Genomic DNA, 20,932 nt, shown 5'->3' with positions numbered 1-20,932 from the left:
CTTGAAGGTGTTTTCTGAACGGAACTACTATGCATTCATGCATGCATCAAACTGAATAAATAAAATTAGGACTCAATTGTCAAAGGAAGAAACATTTCAGTTTTTTTACAGATCTGTAGATTCTCTACGCATTTTTGCCTAAGCTTCCAATGAGACTTTAATTTCATTTTGTTGCTATAGTGAATAGTGTCGAAAGTCTTGCTGAGCAAATCCAGTCAATTCAATGAAGTTCAGAATTCAATGAGATATGGACCCATTCAGTGAAAGTAATGCTGGGCTTCTACACTAGCTGATTCTCTGGACTTTTACACCATTTGCTCAGTTGTATGTTTTAGATGACACCATAGTCAAACCATGCAATCCTCTCTCCCATTAGAGGTATTCCTCTACATATACATGTGGAGGAAAAGGGACAGCAGGAATGTACTTCTTTCCTTGCTGTGACATTGTGTGTTCTATTGGACTTCCCTTCAGTAATCAGACTGATATTTAAGAGGAAAACCTACATTGTATTGCCTAGAGTGGATGTAGCCCAATGCATCTGGAAGACACAAGATAAGTAAAAGCTAGTAAGAGCTTATTTTTGATATACTGCACTGTTATTAATCAATGCTTTGTGATGGAAGAAAATCCCTTGTCCTTGGAGAACTTTTACTTAATTGTACATTTCTTCAAAATGCAAAGTTTCCCTGACCTTGACAGAATTCCCATCCCCTGATATTCATATGGAGAAGACTTTGATAATTTGGATGAAAGATTCTTGGATATTTAATTTAAATTTCAAGATCTCTCCTTAACACTACTGCACAAAAAGACCAAAAAAATAAAAAAACCCAGATATGTAAAACCAGCACCATTCAGGATTGTTTATTAATTGGTAATATTCAATCACCCTAGGAACTTGTTATGAGCTATGTGTAAATTCCTGAACTGAGTAAATAAAACCCATCAGAAATTGAGGCTTAATTTTGATCTGTGATCTGCACTTTTGTTTGCTTTTCTATACGTTCTGTATGAGAGTCAGTTTGGTGTAGTGGCTAAGGCATCAGGCTAGAAACTGGGAGACCGTGAGTTCTAGTCCCCCACTTAGGCACAAAGCCAGCTGTGTGATCTTGGGCCAGTCACTCTCTCTCAGACCTAAGAAGAAGCCAATGGCAAACCACTTCTGAAAAAACCTTGCCAAGAAAACTGCAGGGACTTGTTCAGGCAGTCTCTGAGAAACTGACATGATTGAATGGATTTTAAAAAAAAAATTATGAATACTACTTGATATTGTTTTACAGTGTGACCTGCCTTGAGAGTTCTAGTGATCAGAAACATGGATTTCATTTCTTTCATCCAGATTCAGCTTTTCTTCCATGGAATTCAAAGTGATGTACAAAGGATTCCCAAAGCACTCAACTTTTAATTAATAGAGAGATTGCTACTTTTTTGTACATCCTTGAGTAAACATTATTTTCAAGCTATTTCTGATAGCAAAGTGACCCAGGTTTTCTTCCTTGCAGTTTCAAGAATGAAGACTGCAATCTTATGCATACTAATTTGGGTGTAATTAAGCCCACTGAATGAATGGGATTACTTTTGAATAAACAACCAAAGGATTATTCTATGTAGTGCATTTATTACTCACACAACTGTAGAGGTAAAACTCCTCTCTACTATGAAGCACACTCCCAAGAGTCTAAAGGTAAAATTCTGGTACTAATTACTTAAATAAAGTATTTTAAACTCAGAGGGATTTCTGAATGTAAAGTCAGTGGCTTCCTCAACTTGAGGCTCTGTAGGTAGGTTGGACTTCAGCTCCCATGGTGGTGCTAAAGCTCACCTTGTCACAAGGGCACCACCCTGGGAAAGGATGATGTACAAAGGCTACCTTGCTTCCTAGGTCATTTCATCCTGTTTTCACATAAAGAGAATTTATCAGCAAATGAACATTAAATACATTTGCACCAAAATCACAACAGTAAAGACACAGGAGCCACCCTATGGACTGGTCTCCTTCATACAGAAATCTTTCTCATTTCAGTGTAAGAAAAAAGTGATTGTGTGTGTGTGTGTGTGTGTGTGTAAATAACCCCCAGCTTTCCAAGTCTTGTCAACTGACCAGAGACCTGGCCAGAGCCAGAGTCCAGACTTGAGAGCAGAAGTGACTCGCTAGGCCGTTAAGCTTGGACAGCTGAGTGGGGGGGCGGCGCGGGGAGAGACAGAGAAAGAAAGAAGAAATACAAGGGAAAGGTGGCTTGGGCATGAGAAGCAAGGCTGACATTTTTCCAGCCACCCTCGTCGGGTGGGAAGATGCGCCGTGAGGGAGAAGACGAAAAAAGGAGGAAGCCAGCGGGAAGCCCTCCCCCTCCGCTCATTTCTCCTTCGCGCGGGAGGGAGGGAGGCAGGGTGGTGCAGCGGGAGCACTTCCAGAGCTTCTAGGTGCCGGAGGAGTAGCGCTGGCTGCGGAGGGGAGAGCTGCAGGAAGAGCCGGGGAAGCAGCTCCTTCTGTGCTCCAGGCAACGCCGGCGTGGAAAGAGCCTCCTCCCGCTTCCTAGCGTTTGCAGTCGCCGCTAAGGTCCAAGCAGCCGCTCGCTTCGCTGAGTACAGCGGCGGCGGCGGCGGCAGCGGCAGCGACCGCGGCCGGGAAGGCTCCAGGGCTGAGCGCGGCGCCCCGCAGGCGGAGTGGGCGGGCTGCGTTGGGCCAGTGTGTGCCCGGCGCGCGCCAGAGGTCCTGCACAGCTGCCGCCGCCGCCTGGATGCCAGAGGCTCCCCGGGAGCCGGCGGCCAAGGGCACTCAGCGGCAGCTGGAGGAGGAAGAAGACGGACTGGGGGAAGAAGAGGGCGACGATCCCGTGCGCGGAGCGGGGCCTTTCCAGCCCGCTCGCCCTGGCCATGGCCTCCAACTTTAACGACATAGTCAAGCAAGGCTACGTGAAAATCCGCAGCAGGAAGCTCGGGGTGAGTGAGAGGAGAGGCGCGCGCTTTGTTCTCCCTCGCTGAGGGCTGTCAGCTCCTGGCTGGGCGGTGGAGGTGGAAGGAGGGCAGTCTTTGGGCTAGGGGATGTTGTTCCTGGCTTGGCAAGCATCGGAGGGGTCAAGCTGGCCAGGTGCGGGTGAGGACTCGCTTTTGGCTCCGTTCCCCGACCACTTGCCTCTGGCTGCTGCTCTTGACTTTGGCGTGCCTGCCTGCCTGCGTACCGGGAAGGCAGGGTACCGTATTGGCGTCTTGGGAGGCGTGTGTGCAGGGCAGCCCGCTTCCAGTCTGTGTTTACTCGGGAGTAAGCCACATGGATGTCAGTTTGAATTAGTCTCAACTAAGTGTGGATAGGACTGCGGCTTGTTTCCGCCGGCACAGACGCCGCTGGCTGTGCTTTGGGGAGAATTCTGAATGAATTCATCCGGAAAAATTTCCCCTTCCCACAACCTGGTTTGGGGCTCACGGTTTTGCGTGTAATTAATAACCCTCGCTAGACGCATAATTTTGCGTGGCAAGCTTGAGTGGAATCGGACATATATTTAAACTTCCTTTTCCTCAAAAAAAAAAAAAAAAAAGCCCCCCTTTATAAAGCTGCAATCTTAACTAGTTGACCAGTGAAAAAATCCCACTGAAGCTAATAGGATTTCAGGATAAAGATTTATAGGACCTTGCAGTTAAATGTTATGATTCTCTCCTTTCCTTCGCAAATTGTAGGCAGAGAGCCTCCCCTTCTTTAAATGGATGAGGAACGCGTGTTTTCCTTAAAGTGTGTTTTTCTCTCCAGGTTCAGATAGGAGCGATTAACAGGTTGGAGTGTGACTGGGTCAAAGGTCAGGGTGCTGTAAACTTTGTGCACAAAAATTTCCTCCTCTACATCCAGCCAACAGGAGAAAGCTTGACAGTGCTGTGGTTTCAACCTGAAATGCTGTTGTGAGAAGGCAGACGGGAGAGGTGGGGGACAGGAAGAGAAAAATGCATAAAGGTGTCTCCTGGGTGGAGCAGTGTAATATTGATAGGACAACGTGGGGGGGGGGGGAGCCCAGTTAGCTAAGATTCTCAGCAGGTGGCAGCACCTGCCTGACCTTGGAAGATAAGCAGGGTTGAACCTAGGTATGCTTTGGATGGGAATCCACCAGGCAATTCCTGGGCTGGAAATTAGAAAATTAAACAAGAACAAGAACACTGCCAAAAAATTACTGTACCTGGATGTAGTTAGCGGGAGTAGAATGCAACTTAAAGGCTTACTCAGATAGTTAAGGCACATGGCTCAACATCCTTGAATATGCAGACTCAATGCACAGGGCAGATGGACTAGTGAATTGGCAGGTGGCAGTTGCTTTCTCTTTACTCCAACTGAAAGATTGTACAGTTTGCAAAGGGAAGATTTATGATTTTAAACAAAACATTACTGTCACCTAGAATGATGATAAGTCATGAAAGGGGACTCACCTAATTTTTGGCACTATCATATGCTTCAGAATTTGGCTGGCTATCAGGAGTCAAAAGGGGCTGTAGCTCTTACTGAATCCTATCATTATACTTGCCTAGAATAGAAAGTTATTTAGGAATTTGTTAGGAAAAATGGCTGTTCTGGGAGTATTTGACAGGTTGAAGGCAAAATACTGTACTGTACAAACTCACGTATAACCAGATAGAGATATCTGCTCTTGTTCCACATTATGAGGATGTTATCTGGCTGCAAGTCAAATAAATGTTCATTTAATTACTGTAATCTGACCAATAACTAGGGTTTTTTTTAATGATAAGAGGTACAGTACAATCAGTACTATTTTCAATTAAGAAAGCTTTATGATTCCTGGGAAACTGTTGCTTGCTTTGTGTAGTAATTTGCTACTGGCTGTGAATTGAATAGTCAACACCTTACTGGTCAAACAATACCCAAACAAGGTTGTCTCCAGTCAGTTGCTCTATACATAATTGGAAAAGTATGTACAAAAAAGCTGCTGATTATCATGATTTTTTTTTTATGATAATTTTGGGTTGTTCTTTGCTTGGAAAGGGCATTCTTTTGCAAATGGCAACTTGTTAGATTCTTTTACATCCTTAAACCCCCTCATGTCTTTAATGTGTAGAGGGTAACCAGCATTATTAAAGAGTCTTCTAAAATGCTACCTCCTGCTTATTAGGCTAACAAGTTTTGAACATAGGCCATAACTATTAAAACTGATTCTTCCTTTGTATTTTTTTTAATCTGAAGAATAATGTTAGGTTGCCATAAAAACAAAACAAATAGTTATGTATATACATCCATATCCTTCGTACTGTTCTCTTTTGGAACAAGCAGCATTATGCAAAGGGCAGAAAAGGAGTAAGAAATAGTTAGCCAAAGAATTAAGACATCATGAAAGAAAAAGAAAAGGAAATCTAGTCAATTCTAGTTTACTTAACAGCTTTTATTATACCATTCCATACTATTTGTTTTTGCAAACCATCCCTGCTGTCACTAGATCCATATACTGCTTAATATATTTTCTTCTTTAAACTTCTAATCTTTCTCTTTTTTCATGATCTCATCAGCTTCATCCAACCATAACTATCTTGGTTATCCTTTCGTCTTGATCCATTTGGGCTCCCTTTGTTTATTTGTTTTCTGGTTCAGGCTTCATTCATTCTCTCTATGTGAACAAAGTGCCTCTATCCACATTCATTTAGTACCTAGTCATTCTTGACCCTACCTCTGCTTTCTATGAAAGTTTTTTAATTTGAGGATGTAACTATATCATTTTTTTAAAATCTCACATAAAAATTGATGTAAGTCTTGGTTAAACACCTTAATTTGTAGGCAAAAAAAATTAAATATTTGTTTACAGATATTCCTATACTAATATATTTGAATTGTTTTAAGCAGGTAAGATATTAAGATATTTTGTATTTGAAAGGTAATCCCCTAGGTCTTCTCTATCTAATCTGGTTTATTATCTAACCTGGTCTATCTAACCTGATTTTTTGAGCATGTAGATTAGCAAAGAATATTATTCTTCAACATTGGAATGATAGTACAATCTAAAATTGGCAATGTAGGATTTCCACTAAGTCCAGTAATGACTTAGGAATTATTTAGGAAGTGTCTTTGCCATGCTCCATTCATACAGTATATTCTTTCCTTGCTCCTGTGACTTAGCATGGAAAATGACTCATGTCAAATATTTCTCCACCCCTACTCCATTGATACAGAGCAGTGGTGTGTAAACTGAAGCCTTCCAGATTTTTGCTCAATTCATGCGGTCCCGTTCCATGCAAGCTGGGGTTGATAGTAGTTGGTCTAAAACAAAAACAACAAAACAACTGACCAGCACCAGATTGCTTATCAATGATTCAGTTTCAAGAAGTTAAAGATAAAATTTCCATTATGGTCTAAAGCTCCATTCTTTGATATAAATGATAAATATTTTCATTTTAAGTGATTTATGTAAATTTTAAGTATTTAATAATAATGGCTGTAATGATACAAAAAGTTGCTCAGTTCCTTTTGAAAAACAGCTGCTAAATGGATTTATGCCACAAGATTTGGTGTACAGAATCAATAATTTTGCTAAGAATTGCCATGTATATTGTATTTTATTTATTTATTTATCAAATTTTTATCACCACCCATCTCCCCCCTGAGGAGGGACTCTGGGCAATTTACAATAAAAATAAAATTTAATATTCAATCCAACCTATAAATAATACATTACATATAAATATAAATAGAAGATAAAAATATAAAATGCAATAAAATCCAGATGGCAGTGAAGTTCTACTTCAGTCCGTGAATATATAAGGGGCCATTCTAGGATACCAGCCATCCCCAAGAATGACTATTCCCCTTCCCACCCCACCCAATGGCAAAACTAGGTCTTCAGTTTTTTACGGAAGTCCAGGAGAGACGGAGTTTGCCTCACCTCCGAGGGAAGTATGTTCCAGAGGGCAGAAGCTGTTGCAGAGAAGACCCACTTCCTGGGCCCCGCCAGATAGAATTCGCTTACAGGCGGGATGCCCTCTCTGCATGACTGGGTGGGGCAGGTCGATGTAATGGAGATGAGACGGTCCCTTGTATATCAGAGAACTCGAGTCAGAACATGTTTAATAATCCCAACTATCAGCATTTATTGGCCTGTGGTACCTTGCATTTTTTATTGTTCATGTTGATCTGTGGAACACTCTTGGCTGAATGGACTTGCCCTGATAAAATTACTGAGCTAAGCGATCCTTTCTCTAGTACAAGGTTTCTCAACCAGGGTTCCGTGAAGCCCTAGGGTTCTGCGAGAGGTCACTAGGGGTTCCCTGGGAGATCATGATTTATTTAAAAAAATTATTTCAAATTTCGGCAACTTCACATTAAGTGGTAAGTTTCATTCTTTATTTTTAGTTTAAGAACACTGCTAATGCATATATACAAGCCTACACATGAAATGAATATAATAATTTTGTAACTTCTGGCCTATATTTGAGCCTGAATATGCAGGGGTTGCATGAGGCCTGAAAAATATTTTAAGGTTTCTTCCAAGGTCAAAAGGTTGAGAAAGGGAGCTCTAGTATCTCCCAAATTTGTTATAATCTTTATTATTACACCATGACAAAGTATCCTCTGATTTCAGGCCTCAAGGTACTTCTGGAAATGCATGTGCTTTGATAGTTTAATTAAACATTCTCTATTTGGGGAATTGAAGTATAATGTCAGATGTTTTTATTTCTGCTCTAGTAGGTATGTTCAGTGAAGCAGACATTTCTGTTAGATAAAATTTATACTATTTTCATGCTCTGCATGAGGAGGAGAGTTAGTTGTATAGTTAAAATTGTTATCTCAAGGGATTATATGTATTTCATATATTAATGTGAATGTGCTCCCCTTCAAGAAAGGTAAAGGAGAGGCCATGGGAAATTTCCAATTTGTTCTGTAAGTGGCTAAAAGCTTATCGTAGTAGTAGTGTATATTATCTCTGTCTTGGGTGTACTTTTCTTTGCAGAAAGGGAATTCAAGGCTAAGGCAAGTATAATCACAAACTGCCCTTTGAAACATGTTATCTTGACATGTCCTTTACTGTATTTGTTACGGGATTTCTGTTTTTTGTTTAAGATAGCAACTTAAATCTTTTGGAAGCTGTGTTCCAAAAGGGGGGAAGAAGTGCTAAAACCATAGTCAGGCCATATGATACAAGGCCAGGCAGTTGCATTACAGAAATTATTTCCTTTTTTTCCTTTTAGTTGCCAGAAAGGCAGCATTGGATGTGAGAACTCTTTCTTGCATGCAGGGTTGGGGGAAGATGCCAAGTGAGATGAATTTCTATGTCTTCCTGAAGGTGGCAGCATGAATTATAAGGTGCTACCGCAAAAGGCAGGAGGCAAAGCCAGAGCATGAAAAACCAGAGGATTTGGGGGAGAAAAAGTTTATTTGCCACATGCTAATAATGAAATACTACTACTACTACTACTAAAAATAGCTACTTGCATAAAAGCTTTCAGTACTGGAAGCATTTATATTAAAATTGAAGATTTATATATGCAAGTACTATTGTAAATATATGTTATTGAACCTTTAATCAAGTGTTTATATTTAATAGGTGTACACTACTAATTTTAAGCCAATTTTACAACTGGGTAAATGTCCTGTTTAGAAGTGGGCTATATTCACTGTTAAGGTAAGCTAATTGAATCACCAATATAGCTGCTTATGTTGGTGTTATTGCAAGTCATCTTAATGCCATGATGGACTATAAAATATTTGCCCCCACCTTAAATATCTATTCTCCAATGAAAAATGGCTGTGATTTTGGGCATTACTTTTATTTCCAGTGTATAATGTCTTTACAAGCAAGAAAGCAAGTACCATTGATTTGACTTCCAAATCAATCCATTTATATTTGAAGCTGGCTGATTAGTTCCAATGTCATCTTAAGTAGAAAAGAAGAAAAGTCATTCTTTTTTTTTTTCCTCCTCCTGAATATGCTGTAATGTGTAAAGTGGGATCTCTTTGAATATGATTTGCAGGTGAGATTGCACATCATTTAATAGAAGCAAGTAAAGTAGTATTTGCTTTCTCTTCCCTTTCAATAGAATAAGTTGATTGACTGATTATGTGTCATCAAGTTGGTGTTAATGTTTAGTGACCACAGGAATAGATTTTCTCAAGCAGGATAAGAACTGACTCTAAAATAGCTTGAATTTAAGTAAGAATTATCTGGTTGCCATACTGGTTTACAGTAGATCCCCAGCTGTAACAATTGAGATGACTCCAGGACCTGTCTTGTATATAAAGCCAAATTATTTGTAATTCAACATAGTATTTTCTACTGTGATTGGGATAAGTTATCTGGGATCTTGACACATAATCAACTACAGTATCTAATCTGGAGATGTTAGTGATCAACAATTTTTGGGGGGGGTTGCAACTTGGGCATAGGAACCATCACATCTCATTCTTTCCCATCATATGCTCATTAATTTGGAGTCAATTTAGCTTGGTGTTTTGGGGTTATGCACTTACATCCAGTAATGTAAGTGAGCAAGTAGATGTTGGTATAATTAATAACTGTGTGTATTGATTGCAATAAACAAACATCTACTGCCAAATTCTGTCTTACTAGGATGTACTTTTTCACACAGAGACTTAATTCTTACATGGTAGTAAGTTATAGTGTTGTTAACTGTAGTTTCTTGAATAAATCACAATTGTCTAAATGTACATTTCATAAAATTGGAGGAAGAAAAATCAATAACCTGCACTATGCTTATGACACTACTCTGATAGCTGAAAATGCAAATATTCTGGAAGCTCTAGCAATGAAAGTCAAGAACATAGTGAAAAAAATGGGGCTAAAATTAAATATAAAAATCAAACAATAATAGGTAGAGCAACCAGCTTTAGAACTGACAATGAGATAGTGAAGTGGTAAATAGCATTTACCTTTTAGGACTGACTATCAACAGTAAAGGAAGGAAGCAACAGTCAAAAAATATGCCACAAACTAGCACTTGATCAGATAGCAATTAAGGCCTTAGAAAAGATAATTCAAATGCATGACCTGTCTGTACTTAAAAAGACCAGAATCATTCAGGCAGTGATTTTCCCTGTGACACTCTATGAAAGTGAAAGTTGGACTTTAAAGAAGCTGGAGAGAAAGAGTATTGATGCTTTTCAACTTTGGTATGAGAGAGGTGCCTGAGAATACCATGGATAGCCAAAGAAACAAGCAAATGGATCACTGAATAAGTCAATGAAGAGTTCAGTCAAGGTCCAAATGACCAAACTTACCATATTTTGGAGACATTACGTGAACACCTACCTCTCTCTGGAGAAGTCTATGATATTGGGAAAGGTGGAAGGAAAGAGATGATGATCAGCAGCATGGTGAATGGAAGCAATTACAATGATGATGAGTACACCACTGGAAGATCTGAAGTGTAAAGTTAGGGGCAGATTGTCCTGGGGAAGGTCTGTCTGTGTGGTTACTAAGAGTCAATACTGCTTTGATGGCACATAATCATCTATCACATTTCATACTAATATGTAACCAGGATAGACAGTGTACAATCCTCATGCAGCCTGTAGCAACCTCTTTGTGGCTACCCTACATCCTGAAACAATATTGCTGAATTTCAGTAGAAAAAAACGATTGTCTAGGGGTGTGATCCTCCCTCCAAAAAAAAAAAAAAAGATATAAACAGGATGAAGGGCTTCTGAAAGACAAAACATTTCCATTTCGAATTTTAGCGCCCAAAAACATTACCTGAAGTTGTGCCATGAAAATTGGCCTTTTGCAGCCCAATCATAGTGTGTGAAGTCAGTCATGAGGTGAATTGAGCATAGTCACTATATAGATGGAACACAAGTTAGCTGACTGCATAGCTAACTTGTTTTCCATGGGTGCAGTCATTTATGCATATAAAGGCAGAAGAAGTTGCAAGGACGTAGTAACATGCCTTCCCAGTTGTAAATGAGTCCAACATCGAACCAGACAGTTAAATGAAAATATATGTCAGAGAAGGTGTAGCATTAATGTAGTTCTGAGTTAAATTGTCTTGGTAATTTGCAATATGGCTTTGCTTAAAGACAGACCTTGTAATGTCTTTGTACCAGTGCCTTGAGCATGAATTAAATTACTGTCAAGCAAGAAATTTATTTTTATCATCCAAGTGTTCTATGTCCAAACAATATATAACACTATATTGACAGATAAATCAGTGATTTTGATTGTAATGTCATGTACCATTTATGGACACAAATATTATATGCAGTTAATAATACAGATATCTCTTAACACATGAAGAGTAATATTTTACTGCCATTTGGTAATTTTTAAATACTTTACTGTTGCTTCAGTTTCTGAGATACTGGCATGTTTACATGTCAATCATGTGATTTTATTTAAAACACTGTTTCAGAATTCTGACCGTGTGTGTGTGTGTGTACACATACCTACATGTTCAAACTTCGTATGATTTGCAAAGTTTCAATCAGCATTTACGTGTTAGTGTTTTTAAATGGTTGGTTATATAACTTAACTGGTATTCCCAAGGTTGAATTTTAATACAATACATGTGTAAGCAAGTGCTATAATGTTTTAAGAAACAACAGTATTTGCTGACTAATAACTAATAGCTTCAGCTGTTGATGAAATTATTAACATTTTTTGTAAATACATTTTCATTCCTGCTATAGGAACTTAATATCAATAATTGGTTAATTTTCACTCCAATTGTTCCATTCTTGTTTTTTTTTTAAAAAATACAGCTGAGGAATGTTTTTCTCTGTGGTGAAAGCACAGCTGAAGATTATATGGTGCCAAGCAGTCACAATATGTTTGAACCCTGCCCTAGATGGACCCAATCTTAGAGCAAATGTTCTATTTATCTTGGCAAGCGATATATCGAACTATGATTGGTTTATTATTATTATTGTTCAACAATCTGCTGTTACAGATGGTAGCTACTGCATTATGAGTATTATGAGATTGTAGTGTCAGGCCTTTGGAGCTGCCCATCAGTTACATAAAACTTCTCACATATCAATAGGATTTCAGCAATATCACATTATGACAGTATTACTGTTCCAACATCTGTTCTTTTCTCAGGAAAATAATAACCAGTGTTAAATAGACGTCCCTCTCCAATGTATCAACATTAATTATGCTTGTGTGCTTTAATCAAAAACTGTGGCTTTTGTTAGCATAGTTTGCTAGCCTTTTCAGGGTGGATATTAAGCTCTTACAGCTAGAAATGGAAATACAAGTACTACAGATTTATAAAATATTTCACATAAGAGGTACATAAGTTCAGAATTCATGATCCTACTAAGACATTTACTTCTATTACTTATTTACTTCACATACTCCATTTACTTAATTAAATCCAGGTTTGCAGCATATAGTTAAATCTGAATGTTCATGATTTGAAACTAGTTTGTGGTTTTGGTTTGGATGGCAATAATTGTATTTTGTCAGTTTGGAGGATAATGGTAAAATAAGGTTTGCCAGAAGCCGGGAAACGGAATGTTCTATGACAGTGAGGAGACAAAACATGAGCCCAAGGAGTTAACTAATAGAAGGAATTTGTGCATTGCTTTAAGCCATGATTCATTTAACTGTAGTTTACTGACTACACTATAATGAGCTGTACTCACACACTGTCAACCCCCAAACCATAATTTACTGATCACAATGGCTGGGTTTACACAGTTCTCAAGCCAAAATGAAACAAATTGCGTTATGTCTTAATGTAATGCATGAACCGATGGAGGCACTTACTTCTTTTAGCTTTCTACCAAAACAGTGAGACTGGTATCAGATGGTTTACTGTCAGATTTTGATGTATGATCTTGAGGACACCAGGGACTGAAAACAAGAGAACTTGAGATTTTAAGTAACCCAGTTTTTAGTTGTTATAATTCATGCTTAGTAATATTGATCATAGTACACAGCCTAGTGTGAAAGTTTCATGTGAAACCCTTCTCCAGGTTTTGTGCTGTAAAGCTAGCCATTTTGAGTGAACTAATTTACAAAAAGTATATTTTATGAGAAATATAAATTGGAATTAATAACATCTGATAACGGTACAGTATATTCAGACCTTCATTCATTATTGTTTCTTCTGGCTGAAAGAAATTCTTCAACTAGTTCACAGTATCACAGTGCAGTTTCTTTGGGACCATTGCCCAATCAAAAGAAAATCAATTAAGCCTTAAATTAAATGGATTAAATAGTAAATTAATTAGAAGTCTTGGTTATTTTGAAATGTTTTAGTTTAAATTACTTAAATAGTGTAAGTTTCTACTTGTTCACAGTAGCAAGAATCATCCCTTGGAACTAGATTTTTTCTGTTGCTGCTGCTATTGTATTGGAAAGGTCTGTTAAAAACTTTTCACAGACTAGAGATGTTCAGATTATTTGTACTCTGTTTATATCAAAGGCATATTATGTGCATGCATGATTTTAAATCAACATTATTGATGTCTCAGAATTGTACAATGCAGAATATGATGTAATTGAGCTTAGAAAATATTTTTGCCTGAATAATGCTTTAGCCAAACCCATAAAAGAAAGATAGCTACCTGTTTGCATTTTTTCTATTATGCATTTGATCTTCTGATATCTTTCCTTACTGTTTGTAATAGATCTAGGGGGCTGCAGGTTGATTGATGACTCTTAAGTTAGTAGCCTACTGGTTAGTTGGCTGTAACTCTTTCATAACTAAGTCACTACCTTCTTGTTATTACAGACAAGGTGGGATTTAACAGGGTGGGAGGTGGAAGACGGGATTCAGAAATAACCTTGTTCCCTATAGAGTCTTGTTGGGCTAAACAGGACTAAAAGCAGCAGAGGACTTTAGAAACACATGTTTTCTGACTGGGCCTGGGTTTGAGAACTGAATCCAGTAAATTAAAGTAGACAGGAAAATAACATAGAGTCAAATGTACCAGTGAAATTTTATTTCTTTTCAGCGCTGCTTAGCTCACTTTGGGTACTGCTAGACCTGTTTCTATTCTCTGTACCTCTCTTTCTTTGACTGTTTTCAGACTTTCTTTACAGGTAAATGATTGCTACATTTCTTATTTATTTATTTGATGCTGCCTGACTCCAAACAACAGAACTCAGGTTCTAATCTATCAGCTAATCTATTTTTTTTCCAAATCCTTATTTTGTTGCCTTTATTTAAATAAAAATCCTTTATTTTTTATTGCTCCAGTGTTTGGTTTGTATTATCACACGCATTCCAAAACTGTTTGGACCTGGTAATCTTGATTAAAAGGAAACAATATAGCTATTTATTAAAACACTTATTCCTGGCAAAAAGGGGTTGTTTTTTCCCATCCTGATTCCAAATAAGGAGGGCCATCTCACTGTTCAAAAACAACAACTTTGTTCAAGAGTTCCACCCAGACACATATCCCAGAACTCAGGTAGAAAAGATGGGAAGGTGGGGAGAGTCTGGCAGGCTTGCACTGATGATTGTGAAATACACACAAAGGATATACACACAATATAGCAGGAGAACACTATAGCATTGTTCTCCTGCTATATTGTTGAAGTATATCCTTTGTTAAGCAGCAGTTTAAAAAATCATACAGATGATGGAATAATAGTTTATATGAAACCAGGAACTACGATAATTGAAAAAAGAAGACTTTAAAAATTGTTAATTTTGTAACTTTGATAAATCTCTGTTTTCTGTGGTTTACATTCCAGTGAAAGAGATTTATTTTGCTTTCTGAAATAGGCAAGTTTAGGCCTGTTTCTAGGTTGCATTACAGTATGTCAAGTAAATTAGTGATTACAGGTGAAAGGATCTGTAGGAGGAAAGGGTTAACAAAGAAAAACATTAGAACTTTAAATTCCTAGGGGGATTTCTAAGACTGCAGAGATTTTGAGTCATTCATGTCCCCTATTCCACTTCTGCAACTTCTCAGTAGCAAGAGAATTTTAATGCTGTGACAACTTGCCTGGCCTTGCCTTCTGTAAAATGTAAAAAGGTGGGAAGATGGCAAACCAACATTAAACCATTTTTTTGATCATGAGAGAACTCAAAATTAAAAAGCCACAAAAGCAGCACCTTTATAAGGACACCCATTTGTAACAAAGAGCTTGTTCTTGAATTTCTTAAATGCTTTCCTAGGCAAAATAGTTAATTATCACAAATAGAGGTGAACAATGGTTGCTGATGCTAAACCCTTTGCTATATCAACTGCATTCCTAAGAAGCATGTGAGATAACTGCAAAAATGCAATTTGGATTATGTCTTGTAGAAAATACGGCAAAGTGCTATTGACTTACAGCAAGGGACCTGCGCAAATATGCCAGGAGGCAAACATACAAACATTTGTTTTATAAAAACCAAATTGGTCTAAATATCAATCCCAGCAGCAAGAATTTTATGTGATGTACACAGGTATTTTACTGATGGACAATATCTTAAATTATCAGTCAAAACCATACCTAACATACCTACAAGTTATAAAGCAGAGATGATGTTTCTTGGCATAATCTTGTTGTTAAATAGCTAGAACGTTGTGTTCTCCAGATTATATAGCCATGCTGGACATCAGAAAACTCAAAAAACAAAATTCCACACAGGATTTTATTACCTTTATTATGCTAAACTGTATTAGCTGCAAGCTTTGAAGTTGATCATACAGAGGATATTAGGAATGCAACTGATAAAGCCATAGTGTGGCTATTGGTTATCCACAATTTTTTCCTCATCTTTTTCTGATTTTTCACCAAGGTAATACAAGTCTTGAAGGTTTACTTTCAATGCCATGCCAGCTGACTATTGCCAATCCCTAATAAATTATAGACATTGGCAGACTATTTGCCCTAGACAGACTTGATGCACCGCCTTCAGGCACTGATGGCAGACAATGAAAGACTCCCTACCATGAACACCTCTGCCTCTGTGACTTCGAAGCTGTAGACTAAAGGATGTGTGACAAGCTCTACTATACTGTGCTTTATAGGAACTTACATGCTGCATTAATTAGAGACTTCATAAAAGATCTGCCAAGAAAATATAATTGAAATACCTCTTTTCTACTAGCAGTCCATAGGACCATTGTCACCTACAATGTGGCCAAATATTGTCTAACAGCTATGAGAACACAGCCGTGAATATTATTTATATGACCACCCATCTCATATATATGACTCTGCATGGCTAACAATTAAAGCAAATTAAAACACAACCAATAATTAAAAACATAAATAACACAGCATAAAATAGCAGCTGAGAACAATTGCAGTACCTCACAATATCTCACGAAAACCAAGAAGTGGGCTCGCTAACACTATCAGGGCCCCAGGCTTGATGAAAAAGCCAGGTTTTTAATGCCTTGTGAAAGTCCATTGGGGGTGGGGCAGGGTTGATGATGATGTTCAAACACAGTGTTATCCAACAAAGTTGGAATTTTGTTAAAAGATTCCTTCCTTCCTTTGAATACTCTATCTTTCTGAATCCTCTCTTCCCATTATATTTATGAATTATAAAGGATCTTGCATCTATATGCTGTCCTGAGACCATAATAAAGTTGCTTTGCTTTGCTTGCTTTTTTTGGTTTTTAACTATTTAACCTGATAAAGAATTTTAAGAAACTCAAAAACACTGAGTTGAAATGCAAAATCCTGTGCCTGTTATAATATCTTTTAATTATTTGGATAATAACCTGGTAGTTGGTAAAACCCTTACACAGATTCTCCAGCTGCAAGTACATGGCTATTTTGAATGTGTAATTAATGAAGTTTTATTCACAGTTGCAACTGCTGCTGAGTGTGGCACTTCAAACTTGCATGCATGTATTAATATTCATATCTCCAGTTAGCATTTAAAAAATAAAATAAAATCTCAGGGTTGCCAATCTAAGCTGGCTCTTCCTCCCACCATCATGTAGTTTACTCAAAAGCAATAATAAGGTAGTTTAAAGGAATCCAAGTTACTTAATTTCTCCCAAAATAAAAATAGTTGAATATAGTTCACCATTTAATTACTGTCAAGAAAAAAAGAAAATCTGAACAGCAAATAATTGTAGAGACCAAGTTTTTACAGATTTGAAATAGAACATACTTTGATGGGGAGAAGTATATATTTTTATGTTGCCAGGATACAGACATCCGAATTTAAGCAGATGTGCTGTTCTGGTGATATCATAGGAAATTGCCTCTAAGCTAACTGCTGTTACAGTAGAAAAAAATGAAGTTGTTCATCATGTATAATTCTTTTTTGAGTTAGACATGAACTATGCAATATATTTATACTGATAATCTATAGGAAATGAGACTTTAATATATGAATCACATGGCCAATATCAAATTAGTGCAATAATTTTGTCTTGTGTCCCTGCTCATTCTGAAAACAGATTTTGTTACTTGTTGCAGGATTAGCATTCTCAAAATTACCTCATCAGAAATAAAAATTTGCTCATCTCCAAATGCACAGGTCCAGAATGCTTTTATTTTTCTCTGAAATTTCATATTCAATTCCGAATACAATTTTGCACACTTCCTTTTTAATTAAGCAGACAATCTCAAAAGTAAATATGGAAGTTCTGGATCACAACTTGAGGTCTTGAAGCAGCAAACAGCATCCCAAAATGTTGGATGCAGCTCCTGGAGATTGCCAAAAAATGGTTATCAAACTGTGATGGAAGGGAAAATTATTAGAGGATTGGAGTGTAAACATACTATGTTTAATTGTAATTAAAATGAAATCACTTTGAAGGTGATCCAAACCTATCATTTACAGGCTACCTTAGCTAGAAGAAATTATGCACCCCTGCTCTGAGTAACTACAACAAAGCCTAGGAAGCTGGACAAAGTCTGGGACTACAGCAGGATTGTAGCACAGATACAGAGATTATTATTATTGTATATAAAAATTCCAAGTTCGGTTCCTGGTTTCTCCTAGTTGAAAGATTCTGATCTAAAGCTTGAGGGGTCCTTATAGAAACCAGCATTCTGCCTCATTGCCTTCTTTATCCATGAACAAGAGCCAGTATCTAAAGCTGCCTTTGTTTGGTAACACTTGCTGTATTTGAATGTGTAGACAAGGAGATTGTTAATACTTAGCATGTATATTTATAAGCATTTTCCAAGTACAGTAGTTAAAATTGCATCATATATGGCCTCAGTCATATTTTGAGGAAATTAGTTTTCTCAATCTAATTTATTGTATCTAGTATAATAGCCAAAAAGCATATTTTGAAGTGGAAAAATGTATTCAGATTAAAACATGATAGTCTTTTCTAGAAAAATATGAGATGGGTATTTTTGTTTAATTGGAAGAATCATAATTGTCCAGTATTTGAGGGGATGGTTACTTAAAAATATGGATTCTTAATGCTTATTTACACTAGCAGAGGGATCCCCAAACTTCTTGGTATCATACTCCTTTTTTATTTTTTTAGATACCCTCACCTCCCCACCCTCCATCCATTAAATCCATCCATTATTTTACACATGCCTTCACTCAGTCTTCCATAATCTTCCATCTTCCCATCAATCCACCCAGGCCCAGTCTTCACACTGCTTCACCCATTCCCACTAATCTTCCCAGTCTGTTAGATCTTCATTTGAATATTACTTTAATGTAGTTACACTGATAATTTTTCTATTTTTTAAAGTCGTATTACATTCCCCCTCCATATTTATTAATTACTGTAAGTAATATATTCTTAAATTTGCATTTCTGCAATTGCAGAAGTAAAAATTAAGTGAAAGACATTCAGTTTATTCCTCTGTTGTACAGATAATATTTCAAAACTGCATATGATATTTGATTTCTCTTCTTATCTAATAATTACACCAATACACAGCAGTGTGTGGCAATAGATTGTAGGATAAACAGAGTTGATGCTGAGGTACATTAATTAATATGTGCTGAATAAGCATAAATTTTATTTGGGGAAAAAAACCATAAGAAATTAAAGGTGTTCCAGTGTAGGTTCAAATTTAGTTTGCTGAGAGGATTTTTAGGCATCAGATAGATACACTGTATGGAATTAGATATGAAGTGAAAAAGAAATCAAGTATTGCCCTCAATGAGAATCAAGGCAGCAAGTATTGGAGAAGGAGGAGAGTTGTATTCTGTTACATATTTTAATGTATATGTGCATGTGTGCACACACTCATATACAGAGACACACAGAGTAAGAGCCAGTGTGGTGTAGTGGTTAAGATGCTGGACTAGAAGTGAGGAGGCCTGGGTTCTAGTTTTCTCTTGGGCTCAGAAGCTGGTTGAAGTTTGGGTCTGTCACACTCTCTCAGCCCTCGACTGGAAAATTGAAAAACCTCAGTGTTCTTCAGTAAAGAGAACTTTATCCTGCAGTGGATTGATTTTTGGCTGATAAAAGTAACAACACACACATATATGTACATACATACATTCTGTATATATTTAGAGGAACATATACAGAAACCAGCATATATATAGTTGGAGGCTTTCCATCTCAGATAGATTTGCAATGTTGGATTCTTGGTTTCTGAACCATTCTTCTATTTAAAAAAAGTAGTTTTGATGTGTATCCTGCTGGGATATGAAGTAAGGTAAAAAGATGCTGTGTGATAAAGAGTTTAAATACCTTCAGGGAACTAACCATCTGGGACATGTCTGAAAATGTGACTAAAACATCCTTAAAATACCAACTGGAGCCTCATTGAAAGAAAGTAAGTCCAGGAAAGTAACTAAAGGCAAACTGGAACACAATAGGAATGAAGGATTATATCCTGAACTCAGGGCAGAAGCTTCCAGCATGGAAAATACATGTTTTATTTTTAAAAAGTAATTTCTCTGCCACTCATTTTTTTTTAAAAATCCAAGATATTTTACGGTAACCTATAATATATAAATCCTCACAGTGATAATCAACAAAACAGTTGTTGAAATGCACCCAAAGATTGCTTAAAGACTTCTGACTTCTCTTTTTAACACTTCTGTAGATTCTGAGTTGCTTCATTTTAAATCACTTGCTGGATTAACAGAGTAGCACAGGGCTTACTTATCAAGAGAACTGATATTGTAAGTGACATCCTTGCCTTTTCCCAATTTCTGGCTGTTCTCCACTACAAAGGAAATACATACAGGTCCATTAGCTTGACTAACAAAATCAGGGCAAAATAAGTGGTCTTTCCAGATCAGAATATACATATTAATTTATTTTTTTTAAAAATAGATTTCTTGTGTTCATCAGTACACTACATGTAATTCCTTGTTGGTGGGATGCAGGCAACAATACGTTGGCTTACAAGGTAGTCTCTAGGTTAGCGATCTTAGCCTGCATAGAATAAAATCACGGTTGATGGAAATAAAGAAATTGCTTTGGAAGAGGATAAAGCACAGTAAACAAAGAGCCTCCTACAGTATGAATGGAATTTGAAAAATTGAATAAAATGGCAAAAAACTAAAGCAGGTAAATGAATGTTTGTACCTTCATAGAATGCTCACTAAAGATAGGAAAATGGATGGAGAAATTTTAAGACGTGTGAATGTTGACAGGAAGTGAGTAGGTAGCATGTGGTTTGTTGCAAAGTATGAGTTTATTAAAAAGAGCAGAAACATGTTTGTAAAAACATATTTCTGCCCACTTCATTATATAGAAGTGAGATTTGGGTATGTATGTAAAGTGAGAAGCACAAACTGCAGACAGACAGACAGATAAACACACACACGCACTGTTTGTGTGTGTGTGTGTAGTACTGTGCAAAAGTCTTAGGCCACCCTTAGATTTGTTGTTTTAGCAATGGTATAATGACTATATATAACTATTTCTCAGAGCCCAATCCTATGCATGTCTACTCAGAAGTAAGTCCCATTATATTCAATGGGTAGAGGTGTTTGTTTCCGGTGAGTAGGATAGGATTACACCTACTTCCTGCTGAATACAATGGGCTTACTTTTGAGTAAGGTAAATAACACCGTTTTCAAACACCTCTGTCAATGGGCTTACTCCCAGGTCTGTGTGGATAGGATTGCAGCCTCATTCTCTTTA

At 37.4% G+C, this 20,932-nt stretch overlaps 1 protein-coding gene across 1 annotated transcript in view; it reads left to right on the top strand.

Moving 5' to 3' along the window:
- Positions 1 to 2,697: 2,697 nt before the first annotated feature.
- DOK6 (docking protein 6) overlaps positions 2,698 to 20,932 on the top strand; it is a 184,101-nt gene continuing 165,866 nt past the window's right edge. Inside the window, exon 1 of the mRNA XM_063300222.1 lies at positions 2,698 to 2,943. Coding sequence (XP_063156292.1) covers positions 2,878 to 2,943 — 66 coding nt within the window. The 5' untranslated portion in view covers positions 2,698 to 2,877. The remainder of the gene's footprint in view (positions 2,944 to 20,932) is intronic.

This window comes from Candoia aspera, chromosome 3 (genome assembly GCF_035149785.1).
Source record: "Candoia aspera isolate rCanAsp1 chromosome 3, rCanAsp1.hap2, whole genome shotgun sequence".
NCBI classification, from domain to species: Eukaryota; Metazoa; Chordata; class Lepidosauria; order Squamata; family Boidae; genus Candoia; species Candoia aspera.
This window is presented reverse-complemented; position numbering and strand designations above follow the sequence as displayed.